We start from the raw sequence: 25,835 nt of genomic DNA on the forward strand, positions 1-25,835 counted from the left end.
TTCGCTGGGGTTTGGTTACACCCTGGGCTCCAGACGCAAGCAGGTCTGAGCATCACTCTGGCTCTGACTTGCTATGTGCCCCTTGACATGTCCTTTAACCCCTTTCAGCCTCAGTTTCCTCATCTGTGAAATGGGGATGATATTAGGGTTGTTGAGGATTAATGATGGGGAAGTAAAGTCCTAAGCATATGCCTGGTACCTAGTGATGGCTTGGTTATCTTTATTTCCCTGTTGGTTGGTAATGCCTCAGTCCTTGTCATGATCTGCCCCTTTGGGAGGCCTCCTCTGTGGCCATAAATCTGTAATGTGAACTGGAAACAAGGTGTCCCCAGAAGCCCTGAAGGGAGCCTATAGTGGGATGCCGAGTGGTTTGGAAATGCCTTTACACTTCCCCTACTGGGGTGTGGCACAGGGCTGGGCTCCGAGAGCTGGACCAGGTCTTACCTGTCTTTTAGCACCAGCACTCAGCACAAGTCTGGCCTATCATTGTTCTCATAAATATTAAACAAACAAAAAAAATTTTAATTAAAAAAATGTCATAGACCTCAGGCATCAATCTACCAGCACCTTCATCTTATGACTGAGGAATCTGGGGCCCAGAGAGGGATAGTGACTCCTCCAAGGTCACCCAGTCCTTCAGTGGCATGGCTTGGGCCTGTCTCAAGTTTTTATTGCAATTCTAATTTTTAAAATGCTTACAATTTCAAAGTTCCCAAGTAGACTGGGAAAGAGGTAACAATGTCCCCTAGACAATTCTGGGGAGTACCCTGACTAGAAGGGCCCCAAGGATATCAAGTGCAACCTCCCCGTTTACATTTGGGGAGACTGAGGCCCAGAGAGAGGTAGTGACTTGCTCAGGGTCCCCAGAGAGCGGAAAGCAGAAAAGAAGCCACAAGGCCCATTTCCAATAGCCTGCAGTAGGTGGGTGGGCTCTTCCCCCCAGCCCACTGCCTCGTGTTTAAGAAAGTGAATTAGAGCATGAACAATAGTGTCCTGAGGAAGTTTTGGGTTTTAACTGTGTCAAGGCGAAGGAGCATTTCTGGAACTGTGTGCCTGTGGAGTTGGGCCTGGCACAGCTATTTCAGACTAAGCCACAGGGCCCTATTTATAGGCCGATGTGATTAGGTTGATGTGGTCAGGAGAGGCCCGCCTGTCCTCTGCCCAGCCCAGCTATGGTGGAGGAAGAGGCCCTCAGGGGCGACTCTGACCCATGGGTGAGTAGCAAGGGATCTAGGGTCGTCCCCAAGGCCTGCTTGGAAGAGGAGCTCCAGGGAGGCCTCAGGGGAAGTCCCAGTCCTGACTCCCAGTTCATCCGCCAGCCAGGCCCTCTGCAGAGATGAAACCAGCTCCGAGCCTATTCTCTCCGGGCTTAAAAAATCCTCCACTGCCTCAGATCAGGCCAGGACCCCTAGCAGTCAGGCCCCTCCAGTGTTTACCCACCAGGTCTTAACCCCAGGCATGCCTCTCCAGTGTTTGCATTTTCCAGTGGGGGCACACCTCCGAGCTTTTGCTTTTGCTGTTCTCTCCGCCTGGCGTGCTGGTTCCCTGTTCCCCAAAGACAAACCTACATTCATCCTTCAAGGCCCTGCTCAAATGCTCCTTTGTGGTTCATCAGGCCCTGGGTGCTTCCTGCCTTGTGTTCCTGCTGCCTAGAGCCATTTGGGTGAATACCCAAGTTCATGTGTGTACCCCACTGGGCCGGGGAGTCCTGAGGCAGGTCCTGACACAGGGAAGAAAGGAGAAAAGCATGTGTGGTTGAGCCCCTACTGGACCATTGACCTTACACGGTTTATGAGACAAGATCAGCATGCCACGCTACGCAGTAGGTATTTTTAAAAGGAGTGAGAGTAGCACTTTGGAGTCAGCCCTGGGTTTGGACTCTGCTCTGCACTTCCTAACTGTGTAACTTTGGGCTGAACCTTTCTGGGTCTCAGTTTCCCCATCTGTAAAATGGGCATGATGCTAGCCATGAGTTTTGGGGAAGCATTGTCAGCAAGACAAAGCTGAGAAGGACTTATCATGTGGCCTGGCCCACGTTGAGCTTCTATGTGCAGTCGTAGGTGTTATTTACTCAGGGGAAACTGAGGTCAAAGCAGGGAAGCGCCTTCTCTAGGGCTCAGTGGTGGAGAGGAAAGACCAAGTCTTGGGATCCCAGCTTCCAACTCCACCCTGTATTCTCCTCCCCTTCCTCTTTTAACCCCCTGGGCCTATTCTGTTCCCCAGATCAGGGGAAGCTTTGTTTGGGGATTGTTTTTCCTAAGAAGTTTCCTCTCTGGTGCCACTGGATGACTCAGAGCCCTGAGTCACCAGGAGGCTGAGGGCCAGGGAGGAGTGGGGCGGGAGGAGGAGGGAAAGAGAGAAGGAACCAGGGAGGGCCCCCAATTCCAACCCAGGCCCTCCCACTGCTTGATGGACTAGATCTGGCAAGTCCCCAGTGCTGCCTGGCCTCAGTTTCCCCAAGTGCGAGAGGAGATGTTGGGCTTTGATGAGTGTTTCCCAGTCCAGGTTGAGCCTCATAACCCCAGGTTCCCAGGCCCCACCCCGAGCTATAGACAAACGCTGGGCGTGGGGTTTTCAGGAGCTCCCCAGGTAATTCTGCTGCACACCTGGTCTGCAGAGGTGTTTGGGAACCATGCGGCTCATGGCTGCTTTCCCCTGGGCCTCAGAGGGGCTGCTCAGCCTCTGCTTGACTTTACGTGGGATCTTAGCTCCCCTACCAGGTTTCTAGAGAATGTGTATTGCTTTTGCACAGTCGCAAAGTCCGCAAATCGTTAAGTTGGACCATCGCAAGTCGGGGACCGTCTATACAGAGTACGTCACACAGCAGAAGTGACATGGTGCATGGCGCGTGATCCAAGGTGTAAGTGACATGGGACGCAGCACGTGGGCTGTGCACCAGGGTACACAGGCAGGACGAGGTATGAGGAACACAGGGTCTGGTATGGGATACAGAGAACACGGTGTATGTGACAATGGGCGTGCTTCAAAGTATATGACGCAAGGACATGGTCCCCAGGGTGTAGGGTTTGATGTACGGCAATGGGGCACAGAGGGTCCTTTTTTCATGTCAGTGCCTGGGGCCCCAGCATGTGGCAGCAGGAGCCAATTTTCTCCTCTCACAAAGGCCTGTCTGGTTTGTCTCCTCCTCCTCTCTGCCTCTTTGGATGCCAAAGAGTGGGAGTGTCCCAGAGGAGTGGGGCCCAGAGTACCCCCCTACCAGCTCAGACAGGGGTCAAGGCTTGGGGCCAAGTTCATGGCTCAGGAAGAGCCTGCCAGGCCCCCAAGTCCCCTCTGTCAGAGGCAGCTGTGAGCCCCTGTTGGCTGGGCCGGAGCCGGGTAATTTTCCTCTAAGCCGTCCTCCCTCCTGCTCCCCTCCCTGGCTGCCACTGCCGGCTGTGAGCGCGTCTTAGTTCCGGGGCTTAAGGGAGAGAGAGCCCCTACTGCTGCTGGGGCAGAGGAGCCGATCCCTACCAGCTGCTGTCAGCGTGGGGGAAACGGAGGTGCAGGTGCAGGGAGGAGGCAGTGGCTCCCGCGCTAACGTTTCCCAAGCCCTCCTGGCACCTGACGCTCACTCCCTTACCTTGTCTCATCTGCACAAGGCCTCCAATAGCCTGATGAGGAGACTGAAGCTCAGGGAGGCAAAGAGCTTGCCCGAGGTCATGCAGTCCGAGGCACCGCTGAGGCTAGACCCCCGCTCTCCGGGAGGCAGGAGATTGAGGACGTATAGAGGCAAGAGGTGTCGCAGAGGGTGTCGGGGGTAAGGTGGAGGGGGGGTGTCAGTGGGTGATGAGCCTGCAAGAGCGTGTAGGTCCCAGATCCCAAAGGGCCTTAAAAGCCAAGCTTAGGAGTCCTGACTTCTTTCAGTTCGCGCTGGGGTCCGTGGAAGGGTCTTGAGCAGGGAATGATGCGATCCCTGTGGATAATGGGAGAGTCGAAGGCACTGAGGAAGCTGGTGCAGTGGTTCCAGAGAAAAGATGGGAACCCTGAACCAGGACAGTGTCTGGGATGCGGGAGAGGGAAGTGAGTGTAAATGGGGAGTATGTGGGGTTGAGCGTCTCTGCTCTGGCCTCAGCCCTTGTGTATGGCCTGGTGGGATGATTCTGGAGTGTCCCAGAGGGTTCTGGAAGCCCTCAGAGGGCTTGATGATGCGGGTCATTGGGCAGGTGCCTGGATGGAGGTGAGGCTGGGAGCACACCTGGGGAAAGGAGACGGCAACCGTTCCGGAGCCCTATCATGTGCCAGGCACTGTGCTTTGTGGACTGGATCTCATTTATTTCTTCCAGCTGGTTACGATTATTCACTGAGCTGGGAAAGGAACAAAAGGGTTCCAGTACTATACCTCTGTTTATGTTTAAGAGGGGAAAGTACGTTTTAAAAAGCCTTATTAAAATTAAAGGGATTAGTAAGGATAAAAAATATCTTTGAATCTCTGGTAGTTCTATTGTAGTTAAAAGTTTGAGATAAATTGCAGAGAATTTCTAATCATGCTATAGCATTTGGAGTTTTTCCATAACTGATTTTTACTAGCGTCAAGTTCTGGCAGGCCTGTGAGATAGTCTGGCTTTTCTATACCCAGGGACACAGGTTCAGAGAGGTTGAGTCACTTGCAGGGTCACCTAGGTAGTAAGAGACAGGGCTGGGATCGGGCAGTGACTCCAGAGCCCCTGTTCCTTGTGGTGGGAGCAGACCAGAGGAGAGGGGAGGGAATCATAAAGAGATTTGTGGATGGGGTGGGAGACAAGGTGGGCTCTTGAAGTGCTGGCTTGAGGCCCCCTCCTGAGATGCCTTCCTATCCTTGGCATCAGCCATCCCTCCAGGTCTCTGGGCCTTGGCTGGGACCTTCCAGTCCTACCCTGCTTTGGATGCAAGGATGCAGAGATAGAAGTCAAGGGTGGGTATGGGGGCCAGTGGGCTGTTCGTTTCCAGGGCCTGGACACATGCCGGGGGGTTGTCTTTGGGTGTTGCGGTTATTGAGCACTTGCTGTGTGCTAATAAGCACAGTGCTGGGAGCTCCTTCAATCCTCCTCCCAGATGACCCCCAGGGTAGGACTCATCACCACATTTTATAGAGGAGGAAATTGAAACACTGCAGAAGGGCCATTGGCCCAAGTCCCCGCCTGAGGTAGGGATTTGGGTTCTGTCCAAACTCAGCCTGGACATTATCTTGTCTTCCCTTGGATGGAAGGTTGTGCACCCCTCACCCTACTGGTCATTCTTGGTATCCCGAGCTCACCTAAGCTCTGCCCCTGCTTCTGGATTCTGGACTCTCTCCTCTGTCCCGAACCTGCCCACTTTGTGTTTCTTGGAAGTTCTGCCTGCAGGGTACAAACTGACACCCAGAAGATGGGCTCCCGCTGACAGGAGGTCTTGGCTGTCACTGGCTGTGCAAGGCTTGGGGACAGAGAAAGGCTTCATTCGGGGCCTGCAGCAAGAGGAATATGTCACCATCTTCTGAGGTCCTGTCATTATTGCTCCCATCATGGTGATTATAGGCCTAGGGAGCTGGGTCCTGCTGAAGGATGAACTTGATTCCCAGACAGACAGGGGGGGACCTTGACCAGATGCTCAAACACTGTTTGCCTTTTGCTGTTTCTTTCAGAATCCTAAAGTCCCAGGGCCTGAAGTGTCCTTAGAAATGGGCTGGTTTGCTCATCATCTGAGTCCCCTTGGCTGGGTCACCACTGGGCCACTCATTATCTCTCCGGAAGAGGGGGAAGGAAACCCGCATTTTTGAACATCTGTCTTATGCCAGGCATGGTCCTAGGATCTTCCACATTTATGGTCTCATTCAGTGCTCTCCACTCACCTTTGAGAAAAACATTTTAACCCTGATTTTATACATAAGGAACTTGAGTGTCGAGAGAGAGAGGGAGAGAGAGAGAGAGAGAGAGAGAGAGAGACAGAGAGAGAGAGACGCTTCCTAGCACCCAGCAAACAACCACCACAGCTTCCTCTATATGTGCATACGCTAGGCCAAGCACCGTGCTAAGCCCCAAACGTATTTTTACCTTACAACATTCTCACAGCAACTCTGGGAAGAAGCTATTCTAATCCCCATTTTACAGATGAGGAAATTGAGGCTCAGAGAGCAGAAGCCACAGAGCTAGAAGTGGTAGGTCGGGATTTATACACAGATTTTCCTGGTGGGAGCTCTTTCCACAGTCCTGCACATTGTTTTCCTCTCTGTTGGAAAGCCTTTCCTCTGTGGAGCGGGGAGCTGCCTCCTGCGGCTTTTGCTGCTTCTGGTTCTGGTTTGGGCCCCGTAGGCCCTGCTGCCCCAGGAGGTTGGCAGGCGGGGACTGTGTTCCCATCTTCTACTGGTCCTGCACCGCGGTGCCTGTCGTTGGGCCTCGTTGTCCTGCTGCTGATTTGTGTTTGTGCCTGGACTCCCCTATCAGTGGGCCGTGGGGTGCCAGAGGGGCTAGGATACAGCTGTTTGCAGCCCCAGCTGCTGGCCTGCCAAGCCTCCCAGGGCCACTGCCTCCCCCAGAGAAGGGGACACCGACTTCAAAGTGGACCCTGGCAGGAAGGGCACTGACTCACACCCATGGCCAGATCTGGCTGCTTCCAGGGCACAGGCTCAGGCAGTGGCGGGGCCAGTCCCTCTCTGAATGTCCTGCCCTGGCTCTCAGCACTAGGCGGAGTTGCCTCCGAAGCTGGGAAAGAGCCAGTGGCTTTGGTCCCTGGGACAGTCAGCCTCTTGGAGTCCCACTGGCCATCTCCCCGACAGCTGTCCACACCCAGGATAGACTGGGCCAGGGCAGAGGTCCAGCTGGCCCTTACAGGGCGCCTTGTCATGTCACGGGCTCAGGCCTTACCTCTGGCCCAGGAATGGAGACCTGGGTTCTAGGTCTGCTCTGCCAGGTACTTGCTATGTGATTCGCAGAAGTTACACTCTTGTTCTTGGTGTCATAGTCTACAAAGAGAGGATGGACTAGTGAGCGTTGCTACAGATAAGTCCTACTCTGTGCAATGCACTCCAGCAGTCTCACTCCTGAGCTCCCAGCTGGCCTGCAACTGGGCACTACTGTCCCTTTTTACAGATGAGTGACCCAACGCTCAGAGAGGCAAAGCGACTTGCTCCAGGTTGCATAGCCCAGACCTGAACTCAGGAATCGCCTGTGAAGTCTGTAACCTTTCTCCAGCACCACCACACTGCTCTCACGTGGCACATGCTGAACAGAGGCCTCTGTGCAAAGAAACCAGTTCAAAAAATGGGCACGGGCTTCCCTGGTGGCGCAGTGGTTAAGAATCCGCCTGCCAATGCAGGGGACACGGGTTCGAGCGCTGGTCCAGGAAGATCCCACATGCTGTGGAGCAACTATGCCCGTTTGCCCCAACTATCGAGCCTGTGCTCCAGAGCCCGCGAGCCACAGCTATTGAGCCTGCACGCCACAACTACTGAAGACTATGTGCCTAGAGCTCGTGCTCTGCAACAAGAGAAGCCACAGCAATGAGAAGCTTGCACACCGCAACAAAGAGTAGCCCCCGCTCGCCACAACTAGAGAAAGCCCGCACACAGCAATGAAGACCCAATGCAGCCAAAAATAAATAAAAATAAAATAAATAACTTACATTTATTAAAAAAAAAAAATGGGGCACTAACTTTGGGAAGCTTCTACTGTGTGTGGGGCCCTGGCCCTCCTCACTGCTCTGTGAGCTGGGTATCATTCTCCCCATTTTATAGATAAGGAAACTGAGGCCCTGATCACAGGAGCTGAGTCTCCCAGATTCTAAAACATGTTCTTTCAAGTCCCCAGGGCTCCTCAGACCTCACAGACACCCTGTCCGCTTTCACTGGGTTTCGTAACTGCCTTCTCTGTTTACTGCCTGTTGTCCCATTTAGCAAAACCAGAGGGGCGGGTATTCCCAAGAGGACCCAGAGCCCAGCAGTGAGCCAGAAAGCAAACAAGCTCTGAGAGAGGGCTTTCCATGAGTGGCCGGCTGCCCGGGAATCAAGAACAACAGTGTTCGGGGTGAAGAAAAAAGAACAGGGTGGTGTCTTCCAGGGCCAGCCAAGGCCTTTTGTACATCGAGGCCGGGGGCGGCGGGTGAGGCTGCCTGCTCCCGTCTCTGGTAGCTGCCTTGGGAGGTCCAGGGAGACACAGAGGCTAGCCTAAGGTCACAGAGGAGCAGGGCTGGAGCTGGTGGTGGGGGTCCTGGATCCAACTATAGGGGAGAGATGTGGGCTGATGCTGAAAGCTACCTACTGTGTGTAGCACTAGGTGGGAGCCTGGAACACCCAAGATCAGAGGTCAAGGGGATCTCTGAGGTCCAGAGAAGGGCAGGGACTAGGGCGTACTCACATAGCTAGTGGTGGCAGAGCCGGGCTGCCTCCCAAGTACAGGAGACCGTGACTGACCTGCGTGCCCATGAGTGGCACAGAGTGTAGGTGCCACAGTCCATCTTCCACCCAGTGGCTGCAGCCTGGGGACCTTCCTAGGACAAGCCTCTGTCCTGGGTGCTCACAGGTGCGGGTGCAGGGCTGGAGGGCTGCGACCTCTTCAGCCCGCGAGGCGTGGTAGGGACGGCCGCCCCATGGAGTTCGGGCTGCCAGGCTTGGCTTGGGCTTGACTGAGTCAGCGCCTGCAACCCTTTACCTGTAAAGGGTACTGTTGCTCCCTTCCTGCCCAGGTGGGATGGTGCCGGGAGGCCCTGCTTGATCCCCAGATAGAGCTTGGGCACTGGAGCCAGCCAGACTTGTGTTTGAATCTCAGCAGTGCCTCTTTCTAGCTGAATGACCCCAAGCAAGTGACTGAAACTCCCTGAATCTCTGTTTCCTGGTCTATAAAATGGGAACTTTAGGGCTTCCCTGGTGGCGCAGTGGTTGAGAATCCCCCTGCCAATGCAGGGGACACGGGTTTGAGCCCTGGTCTGGGAAGATCCCACATGCCGCGGAGCAACTAGGCCCGTGAGCCACAACTACTGAGCCTGCGCGTCTGGAGCCTGTGCTTCGCAACAAGAGAGGCCGTGACAGTGAGAGGCCCGCGCTCCGCGATGAAGAGTGGCCCCCGCTCGCCGCAACTAGAGAAAGCCCTCGCACAGAAACGAAGACCCAACACAGCCAAAAATGAATAAATAAATAAATATAAATTTAAAACCTTTAAAAAAAAAAAAGGGAACTTTAATACCTATTTCCTCTGGTTGCTGTGAGGAGACTCGGTATCAGACACCCCCCACCCATTCCTCCCTCTCTTCTCCCAGAGATGTCTGGATCCAGAGGTGAGGTGGCATGCTGCCACCAGTGACCGCCGTGCCCCCTTGTGTAGGTCAGGGGCCCTGCACTGTCTCATTCAGAAGGACCTGTAGAGGCAACCTGGACCAGTGCTCCCATTTTACAGATGGAAACCCTGAGGCTTAGAGACGTGTCGGTTCCGGATATGGTTGTAGAGCCAGTATCTGGGAATGCTGGGCTAGGAATGAGGCTTAGAGTCAGAGCATCAGGGCCTACCCCATCTTTTGGGTGTCTGGACCTTGAGGCCCAGATAGGGACAGTGATTTTCCCAAGGTCACCCAGGAAGTCTGTGGCAGAGGCAAGCCTAGCACTGGGTGGGGACTCTTCCTTTCTACCTAGAAGTTTTTCTTTTGCATTTAAGTCCCCCCACTGGCCCTGAACTCATACATCCTCTTCCAGGCAGGGAGCAGCATAAGACCATGTTGTCCGCATCACAGTCTCCACACATCACTGCCCTGTAGTGAGAGTTTCTAGGCCATGGGCTCGCCGAGGGCAGGAGCCAGGGCCTGTTCACCAGGCCTCCAGCGCTGAGGACCCAGGCTCCAGAGCTATGCGACAGGCAAAGCTGCAGGGCCTTTGAGATCATTAACCAGGGGCCAGTGACCCTGGGCTAGTGGTCAGTGATCCCTGGCACTAAGGCCAAGCCACAGCAGCCCTCTGTTAATCACCAACTGAGCAGAAAGGACTGCTCAGCTGGGCCGGATGCCCCCTCAGGTTCATTTGGGGGACAGGGATGACGAGGAAATTTCTTCTTCCTGCTTGTTTGGACTTTCCAAATTGTCTAATGAGCAGGTATCATTGTCTATTTTAAAGGTATTATTTCTAGATCAGTCTTTTTTTTTTTTTTTCTCGGCCATGCCACGCGGCATACAGGAACTTAGTTCCCCGACCAGGGATGGAATCCGTGCCCCCTGCAGTGGAAGCGCAGAGTCTTAACCACTGGACTGCCGAGGAAGTCCCCCTAGATCAGTCTTTTATAAAAAAACAAAAACAAAAAAAAACTTCATTGGATAAATACTTGTAAATAGTTTCAATCCCTATAGCACATTAAAAAAAATTGTTCACACAAGTATATTGAGGTATAATTTAGATACCGTAACAATTCACCCATTGTAGGCAGACGGGACTATGATTTTTAGTTCATTTTTCAGTTGTGTAATCATCACCATAATCCAGAGTTAGAATGTTTTCATCACCCTAAAATGTTCCCTTGTGCCAGTTGCAGCGATGTGGGTGCTTAACCCCAACCTCTTCATCCCTTTCAAACAAACTGGCTTGACACTTTGGTGTTTACCCTCCTTGATTTTTTTAAGGATGTATACAAAAACAGGCACCCTCATAAAACAGAGGAGAGGAGTCACATTATAGTTATTCTACAATTTGCTTTTTGCACTTGGAGATCTCTCCGTGCTTATTGAGCGCCTACTATGTGCCAGGCATGGTCCGCACTAGCTTCTTCTTTTTTTTTTTTTTTTTAATTAATTAATTTATTTTTGGCTGTGTTGGGTCTTTGTTTCTGTGCGAGGGCTTTCTCCAGCTGCGGCAAGCGGGGGCCACTCTTCATCGCGGTGCGCAGGCCTCTCACTATCGCGGCCTCTCTTGTTGCGGAGCACAGGCTCCAGACGCGCAGGCTCAGTAATTGTGGCTCACGGGCCTAGTTGCTCCGCGGCATGTGGGATCTTCCCAGACCAGGGCTCGAACCCGTGTCCCCTGCATTGGCAGGCAGATTCTCAACCACTGCGCCATCAGGGAAGCCCCTAGCTTATTCTTTTTTCACAGCTGCAGAGTGGTCCATTGTATGGCGGCTCCATAATTTGTTTAACCGGGACATTTGGGTCCTTTCCAGTTTTCTTCAAACAATGCTTCAGTGAACATCCTTGCACGTATATTTCCACGTTCCTCTGTAAGTGATACTGAAGGAAACAGCACTGTTGTCGCATTACCTGTTTCGAATTTGTGGTCATAAATTGCTCTCTAGAGAGGGGAAACTGGTTTATACTTCCATCAAGAGCATATGAGAACTGTGGGGTTTTTATAATCCTCGAAATGCCTAAGGAGAGGGAAGAGCTCTCTGAATTTAGGCCAGAGCTGATCCACTGCAGGCTCTGCAGGCCCAGGACTAGACATAGAGCTTCAAGAACTCGGGCATCTCTCTGTGGTTCCCCACAGACACTGCGATAAAATTCAGACTCTTCAGTGTGACACACAGGCCCCTGTGACCCCCGCCGCCCTCTCCAGCCTCATCTCTTCTTGCTACTGTGTTTCAGACAGGACCCCTCCTTAGTCACTGCATGTGGCCTGCATTTGCCCTTTGCCCATGCTGTTCCCTCCCCAGAATGCCTCTTCTTCTCAATCTCCCTCCTCCCTGTCCTTCAAGGCCCAGGTCACAAGTCCCTTTGTCCATGAAGCTTTCTTATAATCCCTGCAGTCTGATTTGTCTTCTCCATGTGTGTGTTCATTTAGCCCTTTATCTGACTCACGGTGTACCTTAAATGGGAGGAAGTTGTGTGTGATGGAAGGCAAACTTCAGCCTGATTAGATAGAAACTGGGCTCCAGGAGGAGCTGGGGCGGATGACTAGAGCTCGTGGGGAAGGGGGATGGGAACTCCCATTTACTAATTGTCAGACCAGGCCATTCTCACACAGAGAGACTGGTTTAATTCTCAGCAACCACTTTATACCCATTTACTAGATGAGGAGACTGAGGCAGAGAAGAAGAAAGTAACTTACACACAGTGGAGGTGGGAATCAAACCCAGGTCTCCAGCTTCTCCATTCTCTTCCCTGTCATTGCATTCCCTGTTATTGGGAAAGGAGGAGATCTGGGATGCAAAGGGAACTTGGAAATAGAGAAGCTGGGTCCAGCAGAGTAGTGAGAGGGAGAAGAGAGGGGCTGGCGAAGGTGGGAAGCAGGCCTGGGTGAATCCGAATAGCACTTCTAACCCAGTGACTGACTGTAAGCCTCCAGTGGGAGAGTGAGAGATGGGAAGGGAGCCTGGGAGAAGGGCAAGAGGCTTGAATCCTTGACTTCCCCAGGGAGAGCCAATAGGACCTAAAACTGAAAAAAACAAGAACAAAACCAAAACAAACACCCCCCCCCAAAAAAGAAAAAAACCCAAACAACAAGGGCTTGTTATTTAAGACATGAAGGCAAACACTGAAATCAGCTGAAGGAGGAAGATAGAAGTGGTTGGTTGCCCCAAGGTAGAAGTAAGTGGGGTTGAGAGGCCAAAATTTGCATAAATAACGTGACTTTAAGTTTTTATCAAAACAAGCTTTTACAAAATAAAAACTTTTTTAAAAGGAAGGAAAGAAGGGCAGTCTTGAGTAAAATAGAACCTGCAATCCGAGAAGTTGAGAGATCTGCCTGCCCCTCTCTGTCTGGCTTGTTCAAGGGTCCAGTGAAGGTCAGCCCCCTGGACTGTGTCCTCAGCTGGTGACAGCCACATGCTGCCTAAGTGGGTGGTCCACTCAGAGCACCTGGGGTGAAATCTTGGCTTTCGTTTCCTAGTCGTGTGCAAATTGCTTGACCTTTCTGCACTCAGTTTTCCCCTCGTTAAAATGGGGCTGTCGATAGTACCCAGTCTGTAAAGGATGTTAGGATGTGTCAGTTTTCATATGAAGTGGAAAACCTTCAATAAATGTTAGTTCATGATATTTTTTGCTGGAGACGTTAGGGGTGGAGAGGGGAGGGGTCTTTGCATGGATCATACAGGAGGCTAAGATGGGTGAGCTCCCTGCCATTCTTACGTGTGCCCATTTAGTGTGCACTGAGTTAGCGCCTGCTGTATGCCAGGTCCTGTGCTTGGTCTCCACCCCTGAACTGGGGTGAAGGGGTGGCCACGCCCAGTTGGATCTGTCCCTGTGGGAACCCCGAGGTCTCTAAAATCCAGGCCAGATCCCCGCCCTTCCCAGGCCCGCGGGGGCCCAGCCCTGCCCAACGCCCTGGGGCCCAGCCCTGCCCCACGCCCTCCCTATGGGGCGGTCCCCAGCTTAGGCGGGATGGGCGGGCGGCTACTTAAGGTCTGCGACTGGGGAGGCCCAGGCTGCCGCCCAGGTCTTCTGCCGCTGTCGCTGCCATGGCTCCGCACCGCTCCGCGCTGCTGGGCGCGCTGGTCCTGGCGCTGTGCGCGCTGTCGCCGCTGGCCCGCGCCGCCACCGCGTCGCGGGGGGCGCCCCAAGTACGGGCGCCCCAGGGGCGGGTGACCCAGGCGCGGGTGAGTGCCCGGGGGGCCACGGGGGGCTCCCGGAGTAACTCTCTATTGTAAGTTCTTGCAGATACAGCGCTAGGAAAAGGGGAGTAATTCAGGTCTAGAATGGAAAAACTGTTTTGTTGCTTTGTAAGTATCTCTTGCTGCTTCCGGGGCTCCGGTGGAGGGGGGTGGGAGCCGCAGGGCCCTGGCTGTTTCCCTTCCTAGAGGCTAACCTCACCTTGGCCGGATTTCTTTTTCCCTCGATGCTACCTTCTGATTTCTTACCCATCTCTGCCCCCTGATTTCTCCTCTTCCTTGCCTGATTTCTCCTTCCCTCTGCCTCATTTCTCTCCTTCCCTCTTCTGATTTCTTCTTCCATTTCAGATTTTTATTTCTCATCTAATTTCTCTCTGCCTCTTCAATATTTTCCCCCTCTTTCTTGTATGATCTCACCTCCGCCTGCTTACCATCCTTCCTGTTATTTATTCTCCCCTCTCTGGTACCTCCTCTGCCCTGTCTGGTTTCTCCTCGCTCCTGCTGTTCTTTTGTGTTCTCCATCCCTCTGCCTGAGTTCTCCCATCTGTTTTTTTTGACTTCTTCCACCAGATCCGGCCCGAGGTGACCTGCGCCTGCTGATTTCCACCCTCTGACTCCAAGCTAACCATCCCGCTCTGCTCCATCTCTAGCCCCAGTGCATGTCTGACGGCCTTCCTCCATCCTTGACCACCTCATCTCCAACAGGCTCCTGCAGACCCCGGCTGCGTCCTCTCGCCTTTTCCAAGAAATGGAATTTGCGGGGTGGGGTTTTGGGGGCAGGAGGGAGGAGGCAGACAGCGCAGGAGGCCACTTGGGCTCAGTCATCTAGGCCCTTCTTGGAGGTGTGGACATGGACATGGATGGGGCATGGGAAATCTTCCCACTTCCAAAGAGCAAAAGCAGACAGCCTGTGTGACCTTAGGCTAGTCCCCTTCCCTTCTTGGGGCCTCAATTTTCCTGTCTGCAGGGTGGAGTTGGATAATGAACTCTCTGAGGACCCTTCTAGTTCTAAGGACCACTGAGGATGCTGGAAGGGAACAAGCTGAGCCCCTGGCGACCCCCAGATTTACCATTGCCATCTGAGGGGTCTCCCCACGGTCCTAAAACTCGTGCTCTTAGAGCATGGGCCAAGTCCTGCTCTGTCATTTCCTAGCTGGGGGTCCCCGTCTTCACCACTCTGCGCCTTGGCTGTTGCATCTAATTGGCACTAAGAAAGGAAGAGAGAAGGGAGGGAGAGCCTTCTGTCCCCCCATCACCAGGGAGCTGAGGAGGGGAGACAGATGCCACGGACAGGGTTTGGAGCCTAAACTCTGCCCTGTTTGCTCACTCATCGAGCAGGGGTCATAGAACGGGGTGGGGAGAGTCAGCGGCTCAAGTGAGATGCTCTTGGTGCTGGAAACCACCCTCCCTCGTGCCCCGGGGTGGGGTCTCTCCCCGCCAAGGCCCCTGCCCTCGCTCAGGCTCCTCCCCATCTCTTGCAGCCCAGCAGCATGGTGGTGGAACACCCCGAGTTCCTCAAGGCGGGGAAGGAGCCCGGCCTGCAGATCTGGCGTGTGGAGAAGTTCGACCTGGTTCCCGTGCCCCCCAACCTTTACGGAGACTTCTTCACAGGCGATGCCTATGTCATCCTGAAGACGGTGCAGCTGAGGAATGGGAACCTGCAGTACGACCTCCACTACTGGCTGGGTGAGGCTGGCCCCGCCCGAGCCCCCATCCCAGCCCCTCTGCTGTAAAGCACAGACCTTTGAGGCGTGGTCGCCAGGAAGTGCCCACGGGAATTAAGTGACTATTGACCATCAAGTGTGTGCCAGACCCTTGGTTACATGTTCCCAAGACTCTAGAGCCAGCCTGCCCAAGTTCACACCCCGGCTCTGCCCTTTGGCAAGATATTCAGTGTCTCTGTAAAGTGGACCTGATGATTGCGCTAGACTACCTCATAGGACTGTTGTGAGGGTTAAACAAGCCACTATGGCACACAGACTGGGGGTGACTTGGGGACCCTGGACCCCCTGCACGGCTCCAGCCACACTCCAGTTTGCCCTTCAGAGTCGGAGCCTGGAGTCCTGCCACGGCTCTGCTGTGTGACTCTGTGAGTCCTGCCCCCTCACTGGGCCTTGGTTTTCTGATGCTCCCTGGCCTGACTTCATGCTCAGGAGGGTTGAGAGTGAGTGCAGGGGGAATGCGTCAGAGCTGGGAGGACTCTTAGAGACCTTGGAGTCAGCCTCCCACCCCCCCCATTACACATACAGATAGATTAACCGAAGCTCGTAGGAGGCAGGGGCTTGCCCAGCTTCTGCAGCCAGGCCGGGGCACTGCTGGGGGCTCCAGACTCCTCCTCCATGGGAGGCTGGGGCCACTTTACAGAAGCCCGGCTCATGCTGCTCTGATGTCCCCCAGGCAATGAATGCAGCCAGGATGAGAGCGGGGCGGCCGCCATCTTCACGGTGCAGCTGGATGACTACCTGAACGGTCGGGCTGTGCAGCACCGTGAGGTCCAGGGCTTCGAGTCCGCCACCTTCCTTGGTTACTTCAAGTCCGGCCTCAAGTACAAGGTGGGTGCCGGGCAGCAGGGACAGATGCACCAATGGCAGGACTCACTCAGGTCCATCCATCTTTCAGTCTTGTTTGGTGATGTGGGCAGACCGGTCAGAGCTCAGCCTTTGGAGTTGGTTAGCTCTGGGCCCTTCCTAGCTGTGTGACCTTGGACAAATCACACTCTCTCTCTGAGCCTCTGGTTTCTTATTACATTGAGAGAAGAAAATTCTCCATCACTTCACAGGGTGGTCTTCCTAGCCCCAGCAGTAAGGGGTGGGCCATGGGTGGGAACCTTGCTTTCCCGGGGCTTGAGCCTGTACCCTTTAGTTCTTAGTCCCTGCCAACAGGGCCTAGGTTAGGTATTTGAAACACATTTGATCACATTTCTCTTTCTGCTTGTTAGAATCCCCCTTGAACTTGAACTCTGAAGAGTCTGAGCCCCAGCCCCAAGCCAGGTAGGGCTGAGCAAAACCAAGCTGGAAGCCCCAAGAGGCTGTGCCGTATATGCTGTATGACTTCTGGGAAACCATTTGGCCTCCCTGAGCCTCCCTTTCCTCTTCTGTTACATGAGAACCAGTTGTACCTGCCCTTTGGGCCTGGGGAGAGGATTTGGTGAAGGCAGAGCTGGGAAATGCCTTGCACAGGGCTTGGCACCTTGGAAGGGCTCCTGGAAAGCTGTAGTTTTACAAAGCTGGGGTTCTCTTTGGTCAGGATAAGGAGGGGATCATAAGCTTTGATGGTCTTAATGTCAGAGTTCAAATCTCTTATTTTAAGAGAGGGAGGGGCAACTGAGGCATAGAGAGGTTAAGCAACTGGTCCAGGGTCACACAGCGAGTCAGTCCCAGAGCCAGGACCAGAACCCAGATCTCCTGACTCCCAGCTTTTTCCCACTACACCAACCTGCTTCTCATGAGCAGGGTTCTAGGATAGGTATTAAGCCCCATCTATGCTGCCGATGTGCTGTGTGACCTTAGAGAAGTCATCGTCCATCTCTGGGCCTCCGGGTTGTCTGTGTTAGCAGGGTGGCCACAGTGTCTGCTCAGCTGACACATCAGGGATTAGGTGATGGAAAAGCTCTCATGAGACTGAGATAGCAGAGGGCAGGGTGTGTTGTGAGGGAGCAGGGTTGGATTCCCTGGAGCCTCCCAGCACCCCTGTCAGCCACACCCACGCCCACAGTGCCTCCTGCGGAGCTGTCCAGCTCTCCCTTCTTTCTACAGCCTCTTCTGGGGCCTTGGTACCGACGGAGGGAGGGGTGAGAAGCTTGGGACCCAGTCCCTGGACTTGGAGAAGGACCAGGGCTTTTTGCAGCTCTTGGAGCAGAAAGCGGAAAGGACACTCGATCAGGAGTCAGAGAGACTGGTTCAGGTCCCAAGGCCACCCCTCTCCCTGCTTGTGCCTCCAGGTGGGCGCTCTCACATATTTGTCGTTCATTCAGCAAATAGTTATCAAGCCTCTTGAGCAACAGCGCCTGCTTATTGTTGCTGTCTGGACAGCAGCGACTTAACTTGTGGACAAGTTAAGCAGCTTACAGAGCTGGTAAGTGACAGAGCTGGGATTTAAACCCAGGTGTGAAGGGCCTCGCACAGAACGAGTTCAGAGTGGACATTTGAAGACTCCCTGGTCTCTGATCTTAGCTCAGATGGAGCCTAGGTATCTGCGTGTTTAGCAAGCCTCCTCCACCCTCCGGTGATTTTTCCAAGCTGTTCTTGGACCATACTCTGAGGAATGCTGCAGGGGATGGGTTCCCAGCCCAAGCCTGGATTCGGAACTTCAGTCCTGAGAGGCCCTGGCTTTCGGTGGAAATGTGAGGTCCAAGGCCAGTCCTGCTTTCCATCTTCTGCAAGTCCTCCCGCTGCCCCTGCACTTGGCAGGCCCAGTTCAAGGTTCTCGGCCTGGCGCCCTCATCAATTATAGATTTCCGAGGAGCAGAGCTTGTTATGCAAGACTTGCTTCTGTGAAAGCCTGCTCCTCGGAGCCAGTTCCGTCCTCGGGGTGTGAGAAGGGGCAGGGAGGGGACGAGAGCCGCTAGAAAGGGCTATCACGGGGCCTGTGCTGTCCTGTTCCGTGACCTCCACATCCTTAAAGTCATTGCATTTGATCCCTCCTCCTCCTCCTCCTCTTTTTCTTCCTCCTCCTCCTCCTGACTCTCAGACAGAACCCTAAAGACCCCATGGGGCTGCGTTATTTGAAAACCTTTGTTCAAGCAGAGTCTGGGGTGGCCTGAGTCCTAGAAGCTCCCGGAACGCAATGGGAACTCACAGAATCACTTGAACCCTTCCTGTCCTCCCTCCTGTTTCTTAGATGAGGAACCCTGAGTTTAGAGGGTGGAGGGGACCAGCCCCAATCAGTAGGTTTTTCTTTGTTTTATAACATATTTTAAAATGTAGATCTTTATAGCTTTTATCCTTCTTCAGACTACAAGTGTGATACAAGCTTATTGTAAAATGTCAAACGTAGAAATATGGCTTCTAGGAAGTAAAAGTCCCCCATGATTCTACTCTTGGAGATATACACCAAATGGTACATAATTTTTCTCTCTATATATATGAACATATATGTTATTTATTTTTTTAGCCGCACTGCGCGGCATGCGGGATCTTCCCCATGACCAGGGATCGAACCCATGCCCCCTGCAGTGGAAGCGCAGAGTCTTAACCACCGGACGGCCAGGGAAGTCCCTATATGAACGTATAGATGTGTATATTATATATAGATATAGAATCTATACATATATATGATATATGTGTATATATATCATCCCTTTAATTTAGAAAGTGGCTTTTAAAACAATATCCTATTAAATTTTGTTCAAATAATTTGATGCCAATCTCTGCCCACCTAATGATTAGACCATAGAAAGCAACAATCAATCCTGAAGATTAAAGTAAAAATAGTGAAAAATAGTAAAACTTTCCAAAAAGTCCTGCCCCTTATACTTGGAGATCCACTAATGTCTCCTAAGAGCTTACTTTTATTTTTTTGTTAACTAATCTTTCTAAGTCTAATTTCCTAGATCAGTAAGATTAGAGGAGTTAATCAGGAAATGCCTGTCCATACTCATTAGAAATCAAGTATTCTTTTAATTTATAAATTCATATACAGAGAATTTATTGGAACCAAGATTTATGCCATTGAACAACACTTTTCGTTTTTTAAAAGAAAGTTTCTATTTTTTTGATAAAAAATAAAAGGTACACTTGTACAAGTAAAATATTTTAGAGATGTATTTCTAAAAGTTAAGGGTCTTTCTCTTCCCTCATTTCCCCATTTCTTCCTCTCTGAGGAATCCATGAAAATGGTCCATGTATCCGTTCAGCACCTTTTGGAAAAGCTTTTCAGATCCACGGTCTCTTTACCTCCAGCTGAATGGGGTCCCGGGGTCAGTGGTGCCCATAGACACTCAGGAGTTCCTGGGCTGGCAGACTTGGGCAAGGCTGGTCCCTAGATGGGCGAACTTGGGGGTAAAACTTCCACCAATTATCTGGGACCCTGGGCACGGGACTGAACCTCTTTTCACCTCAGTTTCCATGCCTGTGAAATGGGGTAATGAGAGTTGCTCCCTCAGGGGCTTGTGGGGACCACATTGCATGGCTGTAAAGCAGGTGCCTCAGCCTCTGTCACAGGCCTAGTAAGTGGCAGCCTCTGCGGTCATTACCAGGTGAGCACGGGGCATTGCATCTTCTTCCCCAGCAGGAGGGTCCCTGAAGCCAGGTGGAAAGAAAGGCTCTGAGAATACCTTGGCCACCCTGCTGGGCCCAAGGGGATGCTCTTGAAAGACCTCATGCTGGTACTAAGAAAGGACACCAGGGGGCGCTCCACTCACAACAGGGAAAACATTTCAACTTGAAGAACCTTGCTCTGAACAGTGGTTTGTTCCTGCCTCCCATCCTGGGTGACCCTAGTGACCTTTGCTCTAAGAAAACCTGATGTTGGGGGAAAATGTGGCCCTTACAAATTTAGTTACACCTGGGTTTGCATCCTAGCTCTACCATTTACTAGCTTCGAGATCTTAGGCAAGTCTCTTCACTTCTGGCATCTGCATTTCTCGTCTGTAAGATGGGGGTGATGACACCTCCCTCATAGGTGACACATACAGAATGCCCAGCAGAGTGGGCATTGTCATTTCACAGCCACTTCCACGTTGCTTACTGTGTGTAGACGTAATAGGAACCCAATTATACTCACCCCCTTCGTCCCTTGCCCTCGTGGACTCTGTGCGACAAGTCAGACTTGGCTTCGCTCTGCAAACTGAGGTGTCAGCAAGGGACCTGGAGCGGGTGGCCACATTTCTGGCCTTAGGGGCCCTTGACCTGTGGAGCAGGGAGGTGAGTGCCAGATTGGAAACAGGAGGCAAGGTTTTACTCCTTAGCTTTGCCGCGTGCTTGTTGAGTGCCCTTGAGTAAGTCGCTTCACTTCTCTGGGCTTCAGTTTCCTCATGCGTAAAATGGGAAGCTCATAAGGACCCTTCGCAGCTCTGACTTGACATCCCTGGGGCTTGGGGTCGGTGAGCACCTGGGGCTGGGAACTGTTTATGAGGACGCCCAACCCACTTTATTTGGCTTTCTGCTGAGCCAAGGGCAGTTTTGACCGCTGCCAGGAATCCTTCCTGAAGCTCCCTGGGAACTTGGTGATGACTGCAAAAGGTGGCACAGCAGGGGCTTTTGTCACCATTTCAAAAGGGAGAGGCCTGAGGCTCAGAGAGGGAAAGAGACTTGCCCAAAGTCACCCAGCACTGTAGTGGCAGGGCAGGGACTTGAACCTGAGGTCGGTGCTCTGTCGTTTACCCACAGCTGCCTCTGAAGGCACAGCTGGGTGGGACTTGCTGCAGCAGCATCAGAGGAGGGAGGGGGATGGTCTCGGCTGGAGACCGAGAGAGCCTTGAAGGATGGGAAAGCTTTGGGTGAGTGCTTCTCAAAGTGGGTTTTGCAGAACACTCGAGCTGCAGGCAGGATGAAGGATGGGAAAGCTTTGGGTGAGTGCTTCTCAAAGTGGGTTTTGCAGAACACTCGAGCTGCAGGCAGGATGAGGAGGAGAAAAGCAGTTCTTGATTCAATAAGGCAGGGAAATGTTCTCTAAAACAAAAGGCAGGCAGGTTTATTTACCATAGGACTTCCCAGAGCCTTTATTATGTGGATGTACATTATGTAACAGTCAGGGAGCAAGTAAGGAGCATTCCTTGTGCTTATTTGATCATGGAATCCTTTCCTTGCAGACTATCTTGGGGGATTAGAGTTCCTTAGAACATCCCTTGGGAAATGCAGGTTTTGAGAAAGGAATGTTTGAAGCTTTTTGATCCAGGAAAGTGGGCCCAGGGGTCTTTGTTAGTGGAGTATGAGATTCAAAGGGGTGGCAGCAATGTGCAGTGGGTAGGGAATCTGCTAGAAGTCCAGTGGTGCGTAGGCCAGAATTTCCTTCAACTCATCCCTATCCCTTCCCCAGATGCTCTCCCATGGACTAACGCTGTCTCCTTGACCCAACAGAAAGGAGGCGTGGCATCGGGATTCAAGCACGTGGTACCCAATGAGGTGATGGTGCAGAGACTCTTCCAGGTCAAAGGGCGGCGTGCAGTCCGCGCCACCGAGGTGCCTGTGTCCTGGGAGAGCTTCAACAATGGCGACTGCTTCATCCTGGACCTGGGCAATGTAAGTCCTGCCCTCCCCTTTCCCAGGGGCCACTGAGGTGCTCCAGGCCTGACTCTGGGGAGGTGGACACATCCACGTGAACAAGTAGGGCAAGCCACAGAGACAGTAGCCCCCATGCACACACATGCTCTGTGTAGCAGTCAGACATACCTGCAGAGATTTGGGTACAGACGTGCCTGGCGTGTAGACTCAGACTCATATGCCTGCACACAGACCTCACGCACAGCGTACTCTGGCTTCAGTTGATGTACAGACTCCCTGGCATGTTCATGTGCACATCTTGTGTACCTTTTTACACATAATCACTCACTTGCAAATACATGGTGGGCATGTGCAGAAACTATAGGCTCTTGGAATATAGCCAATATTTTATAACAACTACAAATGGTATATAGTCTTTAAAAATTGTGAATCACTATGTTGTACACCTGAAACATATAGTATTGTAAGTCAACCATACCTCAATTAAAAAAAAAAAACTATAAGCTCTTGCCCGGCAGGTGTGGACATGGCACCACGATGAATGCCTACACATGGAGACTTGGGCATGTTGTTCAGGGACCCACAATGTGCATGTCATACGTGTAGTTGCACATGCCCACTTGTATGTGGCAACGTGTGTGGGATGCACTTACCCAGGCCCACCTTACTGATGTGTGATGCTTTGTACACATTCTTCCCAAATCCACATATACTCATACCTGCAGAAGGACATGGCCAGATGTTCTACACCCAACCTCATATATACACGTGGTGTAATGTCCATGCAAACGGAGGCACACACTGAGTGTAAGCTTGTTATTAAAGTGTAACAGGTACACAGAAGAGTGTGTGAATCCTGAGTGTGCATCTCTATAGATATCACAGAGTGAGCACACCTGTGTAATTAACACCCAGATCAAGAAACAGAACGTCACCAGCCCCCAGAAGGCCCCATCTGTCCTCTTCTTAGATTTTTTTTTTTTTTTGGCCACGTGGCTTGCAGAATCTTAGTTCCCTGACCAGGGATGGAACCCGTGCCCCCTGCAGTGGGCCCCACAGAGTCCCAACCACTGGACTGCCAGGGAATTCCCCGTCTGTCCTCTTCTCGTCCTTTCACCCCCAAGGATAACCGTCATCCCAAACTCTCTCAACCAACAGCATAGACTGGTTCCACCTGTTTCTGAACTTCATATACGTGGAATCTTTGCTTTTGATCTCTGACTTTTTTGCCCAACATTTTCTTTCTAAGATCCATCCATATTCTTGCCTTTAGTTGTAAATTGTTCCTTCTCCTTGTTATATAAGAATTGATTGGGCAGATATGCCACAGTTTATTGATCTGTTCTGTTGTTGATGGACACTTGGGATAGTTCAGGGCTATTCCAGGTGGTACTGCTCTGAACATTCTTGCACAGGTCTTTTGGTGGATGTATGCATGCACTTCTGTTGGGTATATTCCCAGGAGAGGGATTGCTGAGTCATAGGATACCAGTATACAGAGCTTTAGAAGGTACAGCCAAACGGTTTTCCAAAGTGGTTGTGCTAATTTCTGCTCCCACCAGCAGGCAAACATCTCTATACACATTCTATGTGTAGGGGTACCTGTGAAAAAACACATATCCCAAATCATGCACTCACATGCCCTGGTGCACACAGATCACACCTGTTGTGCTTGGATGTGGGCTTGTGTGTGCTCCACGGGCCGTCACCTGGGCAAGCAGAGAACAGGGTGAGCTCACCGCCCCCCTCCATAGTTCCCTCCTTGCCATGTCGCTGGGCAGGGCTTATACGAAGGTGAGGGCACTGCCTTATGTGGGGTCCCTGTCTTACAGGACATCTATCAGTGGTGCGGCTCCGAGAGCAACCGTTTGGAGAGGCTGAAGGCCACACAGATGTCCAAGGGCATCCGAGACAACGAGCGGAGTGGCCGGGCCCATGTGCACGTGTCCGAGGAGGGCTCCGAGCCGGAGGCGATGCTCCAGGTACCCACTGCCCCATCCCAGGAGCGCAGGGTGGGGCCAAGAATAGGGACAGGAGGCTCATTTCTTTCCTCCATCCAACAGGCAGTGTTGAGGTGAATTTGTTTTTCCACCAAGCTGGAAGAGCAGCTCCCCCAACAACTCCCAGACTCCCCTGAGAAGTGGGGCTGGAATCCCAGGACCTGGTACATCCCAGGGTTGTGAGCCGCACCCTCCCACTGGGAGGGCCAGGTCCTCCAGAGGAGCTGAGAAGGAGGGTCTTGGCATCTTCTGAGGGCGGGCCTGGTGCTGGAACCAGGTCAGAAAGAGACAATGGAGACCCAATCCCCTCTTTCCTCTTCTGACCATTCCTAGTAGTTTATAGCCCATTTCATCAATTGCATGATGGCATTGCCAGCCGTTGTGCTTTGAGGACATATCAACAGAGGCAAAGGTCACCGGGAAAAGGAGGAGACCACGGGCTCTGCTCCGTGCCACTCGTCTCCTGCTTGTCTGGGGCTGTTGAGTTCTGGTTTTTAGGAAGAGCAGAAGGTGATTATTATGGGGAGGAGCCCGGACACCGACATGGCTTGAGAGGGGCAGCAGCTGGGGCCACTGAGGCTGGAGGTAGCTCAGAATGGAGGTGTGAAAATAAGACTCTAAAATCACAGGGATACGGGCTTAAATTCTGACTTAGCCACCTTATAGCTGTGTGGACAAGGTACTTCTTCTCTCTAGACTTCAGTTTCCTCTCCTGTGAAATGAGAGTGATAGTCTGTGCCTCTGAGCATGGGTGCGAAGATGAAATGAGGTCTGTTAAAGGCATGTGGTGGAAGGTGTTCATAGCTCTACTTATCATTCTTAGAAGGCCAGGAGGAAATGGTAGGATAAATACCTGAAGGACTGTCCAGGAGGCAGAGGAGCACGGAGCTCCTGGAGACAAGGAACAAGGAGGGAAGGACTCGACAGGCAGCCCTGGTTGAGCTCCGCACACAGGAGACACGTCAAGAGATGCAGGATGTCTCTGGAGGGGACCTTACCCTAAGTGGAAGGTCGCTGTGGATGGACGCCCGTGTGGTCCTTGCATGCCTGGGGAGGGAGCTCTCTCAGGAATTCAGTCCCCTCCCTGGGGGAGGAGGCTGCCAGGAGCTCACCGCCACCCCTTCTTCCATCTCTCCCTCTCCTGCAGGTGCTGGGTCCCAAGCCGGCTCTGCCCAAGGGTGCCGAGGACACAGCCAAGGAGGACGCAGCCAACCGCAAGCTGGCCAAGCTCTACAAGGTGAGCCTCAGCTGCTCTGTCCCCTGGGTCTGGGGTCAGGAGACCTGGTCTTCCTGAGCTCCGCTGCCATGGGGCCTTGAGCAAAGCATGCGTGGGGGTGGGGTGGGGGGGGACTCGGCTTCCACACGCCTCCAGTAGACACCCATCTGCTGCCTTTGCCTTCCTGCCCCAGGAGTAAGAGCGTGCGAGCGACTGCAGGCACATCTGTGTCACATTCATCTGTGGGGTCTTGGGCAGCACATGTTCTCTGCTGGGTCTCAGTTTCCTAGTCTGTAAAGTGGGGAGAAGGGCAGTAGAGTCAACTTTTCAGGATTTCTGGGGGTCCACAGAGGAAACTGATGGGAGTGTTGTAGGAAAATACGGGGAAGTAGTACAGAAGTGTGTGTGTGGTGTGTGTGTGTGTGTGTTGAGGGGCAGGCTATGGTTAATGACTTTATAATTTCTTCTTGTGATTTTATTTTTTATTTATTTATTTTCTTCTTTTTTTTGGTCACGCTGTGCGGCTTGCGGGTTCCCTTTAACACACACCCTCGGCAGTGAAAGCGCGGAGTCCTGACCACTGGACCGCCAGGGAATTTGCCTTCTTGTGATTTTAAAAAGTGAATTGAGGCTGATCCTGAGCCAAGGAACTCTGGCCTCTGGGCCTGTGACACCCATGTTGTGCCCTAGGCTTGTTTGTGGTAAAATAACAACAAAATGAGGTGCAGATTCTCATCACCACCACAGAAAAACCACATTATTGATATTTACTCTGATACTAAAGTAATACATATGCATTGTAAATAACAGTACTGAGCAATTCCCAAGAACATAAGAAGAAAATACAAGTCAATGCAATTTCACTAGTTTAAGATAACCAGTACTATTTTTAAAATGGGTTTTAATTACAAAAGTAACAATACTCACACAAAAAAAATCAGCCTCCCCTCCTCTCCTCTCCATGGGTTACCATGGTTACATGGTTACCCTTTTG

The 25,835-nt window shown here is 52.3% G+C and overlaps 1 protein-coding gene across 3 annotated transcripts; it reads left to right on the plus strand.

The window, feature by feature from the left end:
- Window positions 1-1,157: 1,157 nt before the first annotated feature.
- On the plus strand, window positions 1,158-24,924 carry LOC309654312 (gelsolin-like). Of its 3 annotated transcripts, none has more exons than XM_082478857.1 (6): window positions 1,158-1,214; window positions 14,945-15,149; window positions 15,861-16,015; window positions 21,482-21,643; window positions 23,458-23,607; window positions 24,773-24,924. In XM_082478857.1, the coding sequence occupies exons 1-6, from the start codon at window positions 1,173-1,175 to the stop codon at window positions 24,917-24,919; spliced, it is 861 nt and encodes a 286-aa protein (XP_082334983.1). In that variant the 5' UTR covers window positions 1,158-1,172; the 3' UTR covers window positions 24,920-24,924. The 3 variants fall into 3 exon arrangements, with proteins under 3 accessions (XP_082334983.1, XP_082334982.1, XP_082334984.1); XM_082478856.1 differs by lacking the exon at window positions 1,158-1,214 and adding an exon at window positions 13,270-13,451; XM_082478858.1 differs by lacking the exon at window positions 1,158-1,214 and adding an exon at window positions 13,454-13,574.
- The last annotated feature ends 911 nt before the right edge of the window (window positions 24,925-25,835 follow it).

This window comes from Balaenoptera physalus, assembly GCF_965194825.1.
Source record: "Balaenoptera physalus genome assembly, contig: HAP1_SCAFFOLD_2723, whole genome shotgun sequence".
In the NCBI taxonomy this organism is placed as follows: Eukaryota; Metazoa; Chordata; class Mammalia; order Artiodactyla; family Balaenopteridae; genus Balaenoptera; species Balaenoptera physalus.

What these genes read in the sequence shown, in the direction of transcription:
- LOC309654312 (XM_082478856.1), top strand. Translation starts at nt 13,314, where the DNA reads ATGGCTCCGCACCGCTCCGCGCTGCTGGGCGCGCTGGTCCTGGCGCTG. An exon ending in AGTCCGGCCTCAAGTACAAG is followed by an intron (nt 16,016 to 21,481) that starts GTGGGTGCCGGG and finishes TTGACCCAACAG; the next exon opens with AAAGGAGGCGTGGCATCGGG. An exon ending in AGCCGGAGGCGATGCTCCAG is followed by an intron (nt 23,608 to 24,772) that starts GTACCCACTGCC and finishes CCTCTCCTGCAG; the next exon opens with GTGCTGGGTCCCAAGCCGGC.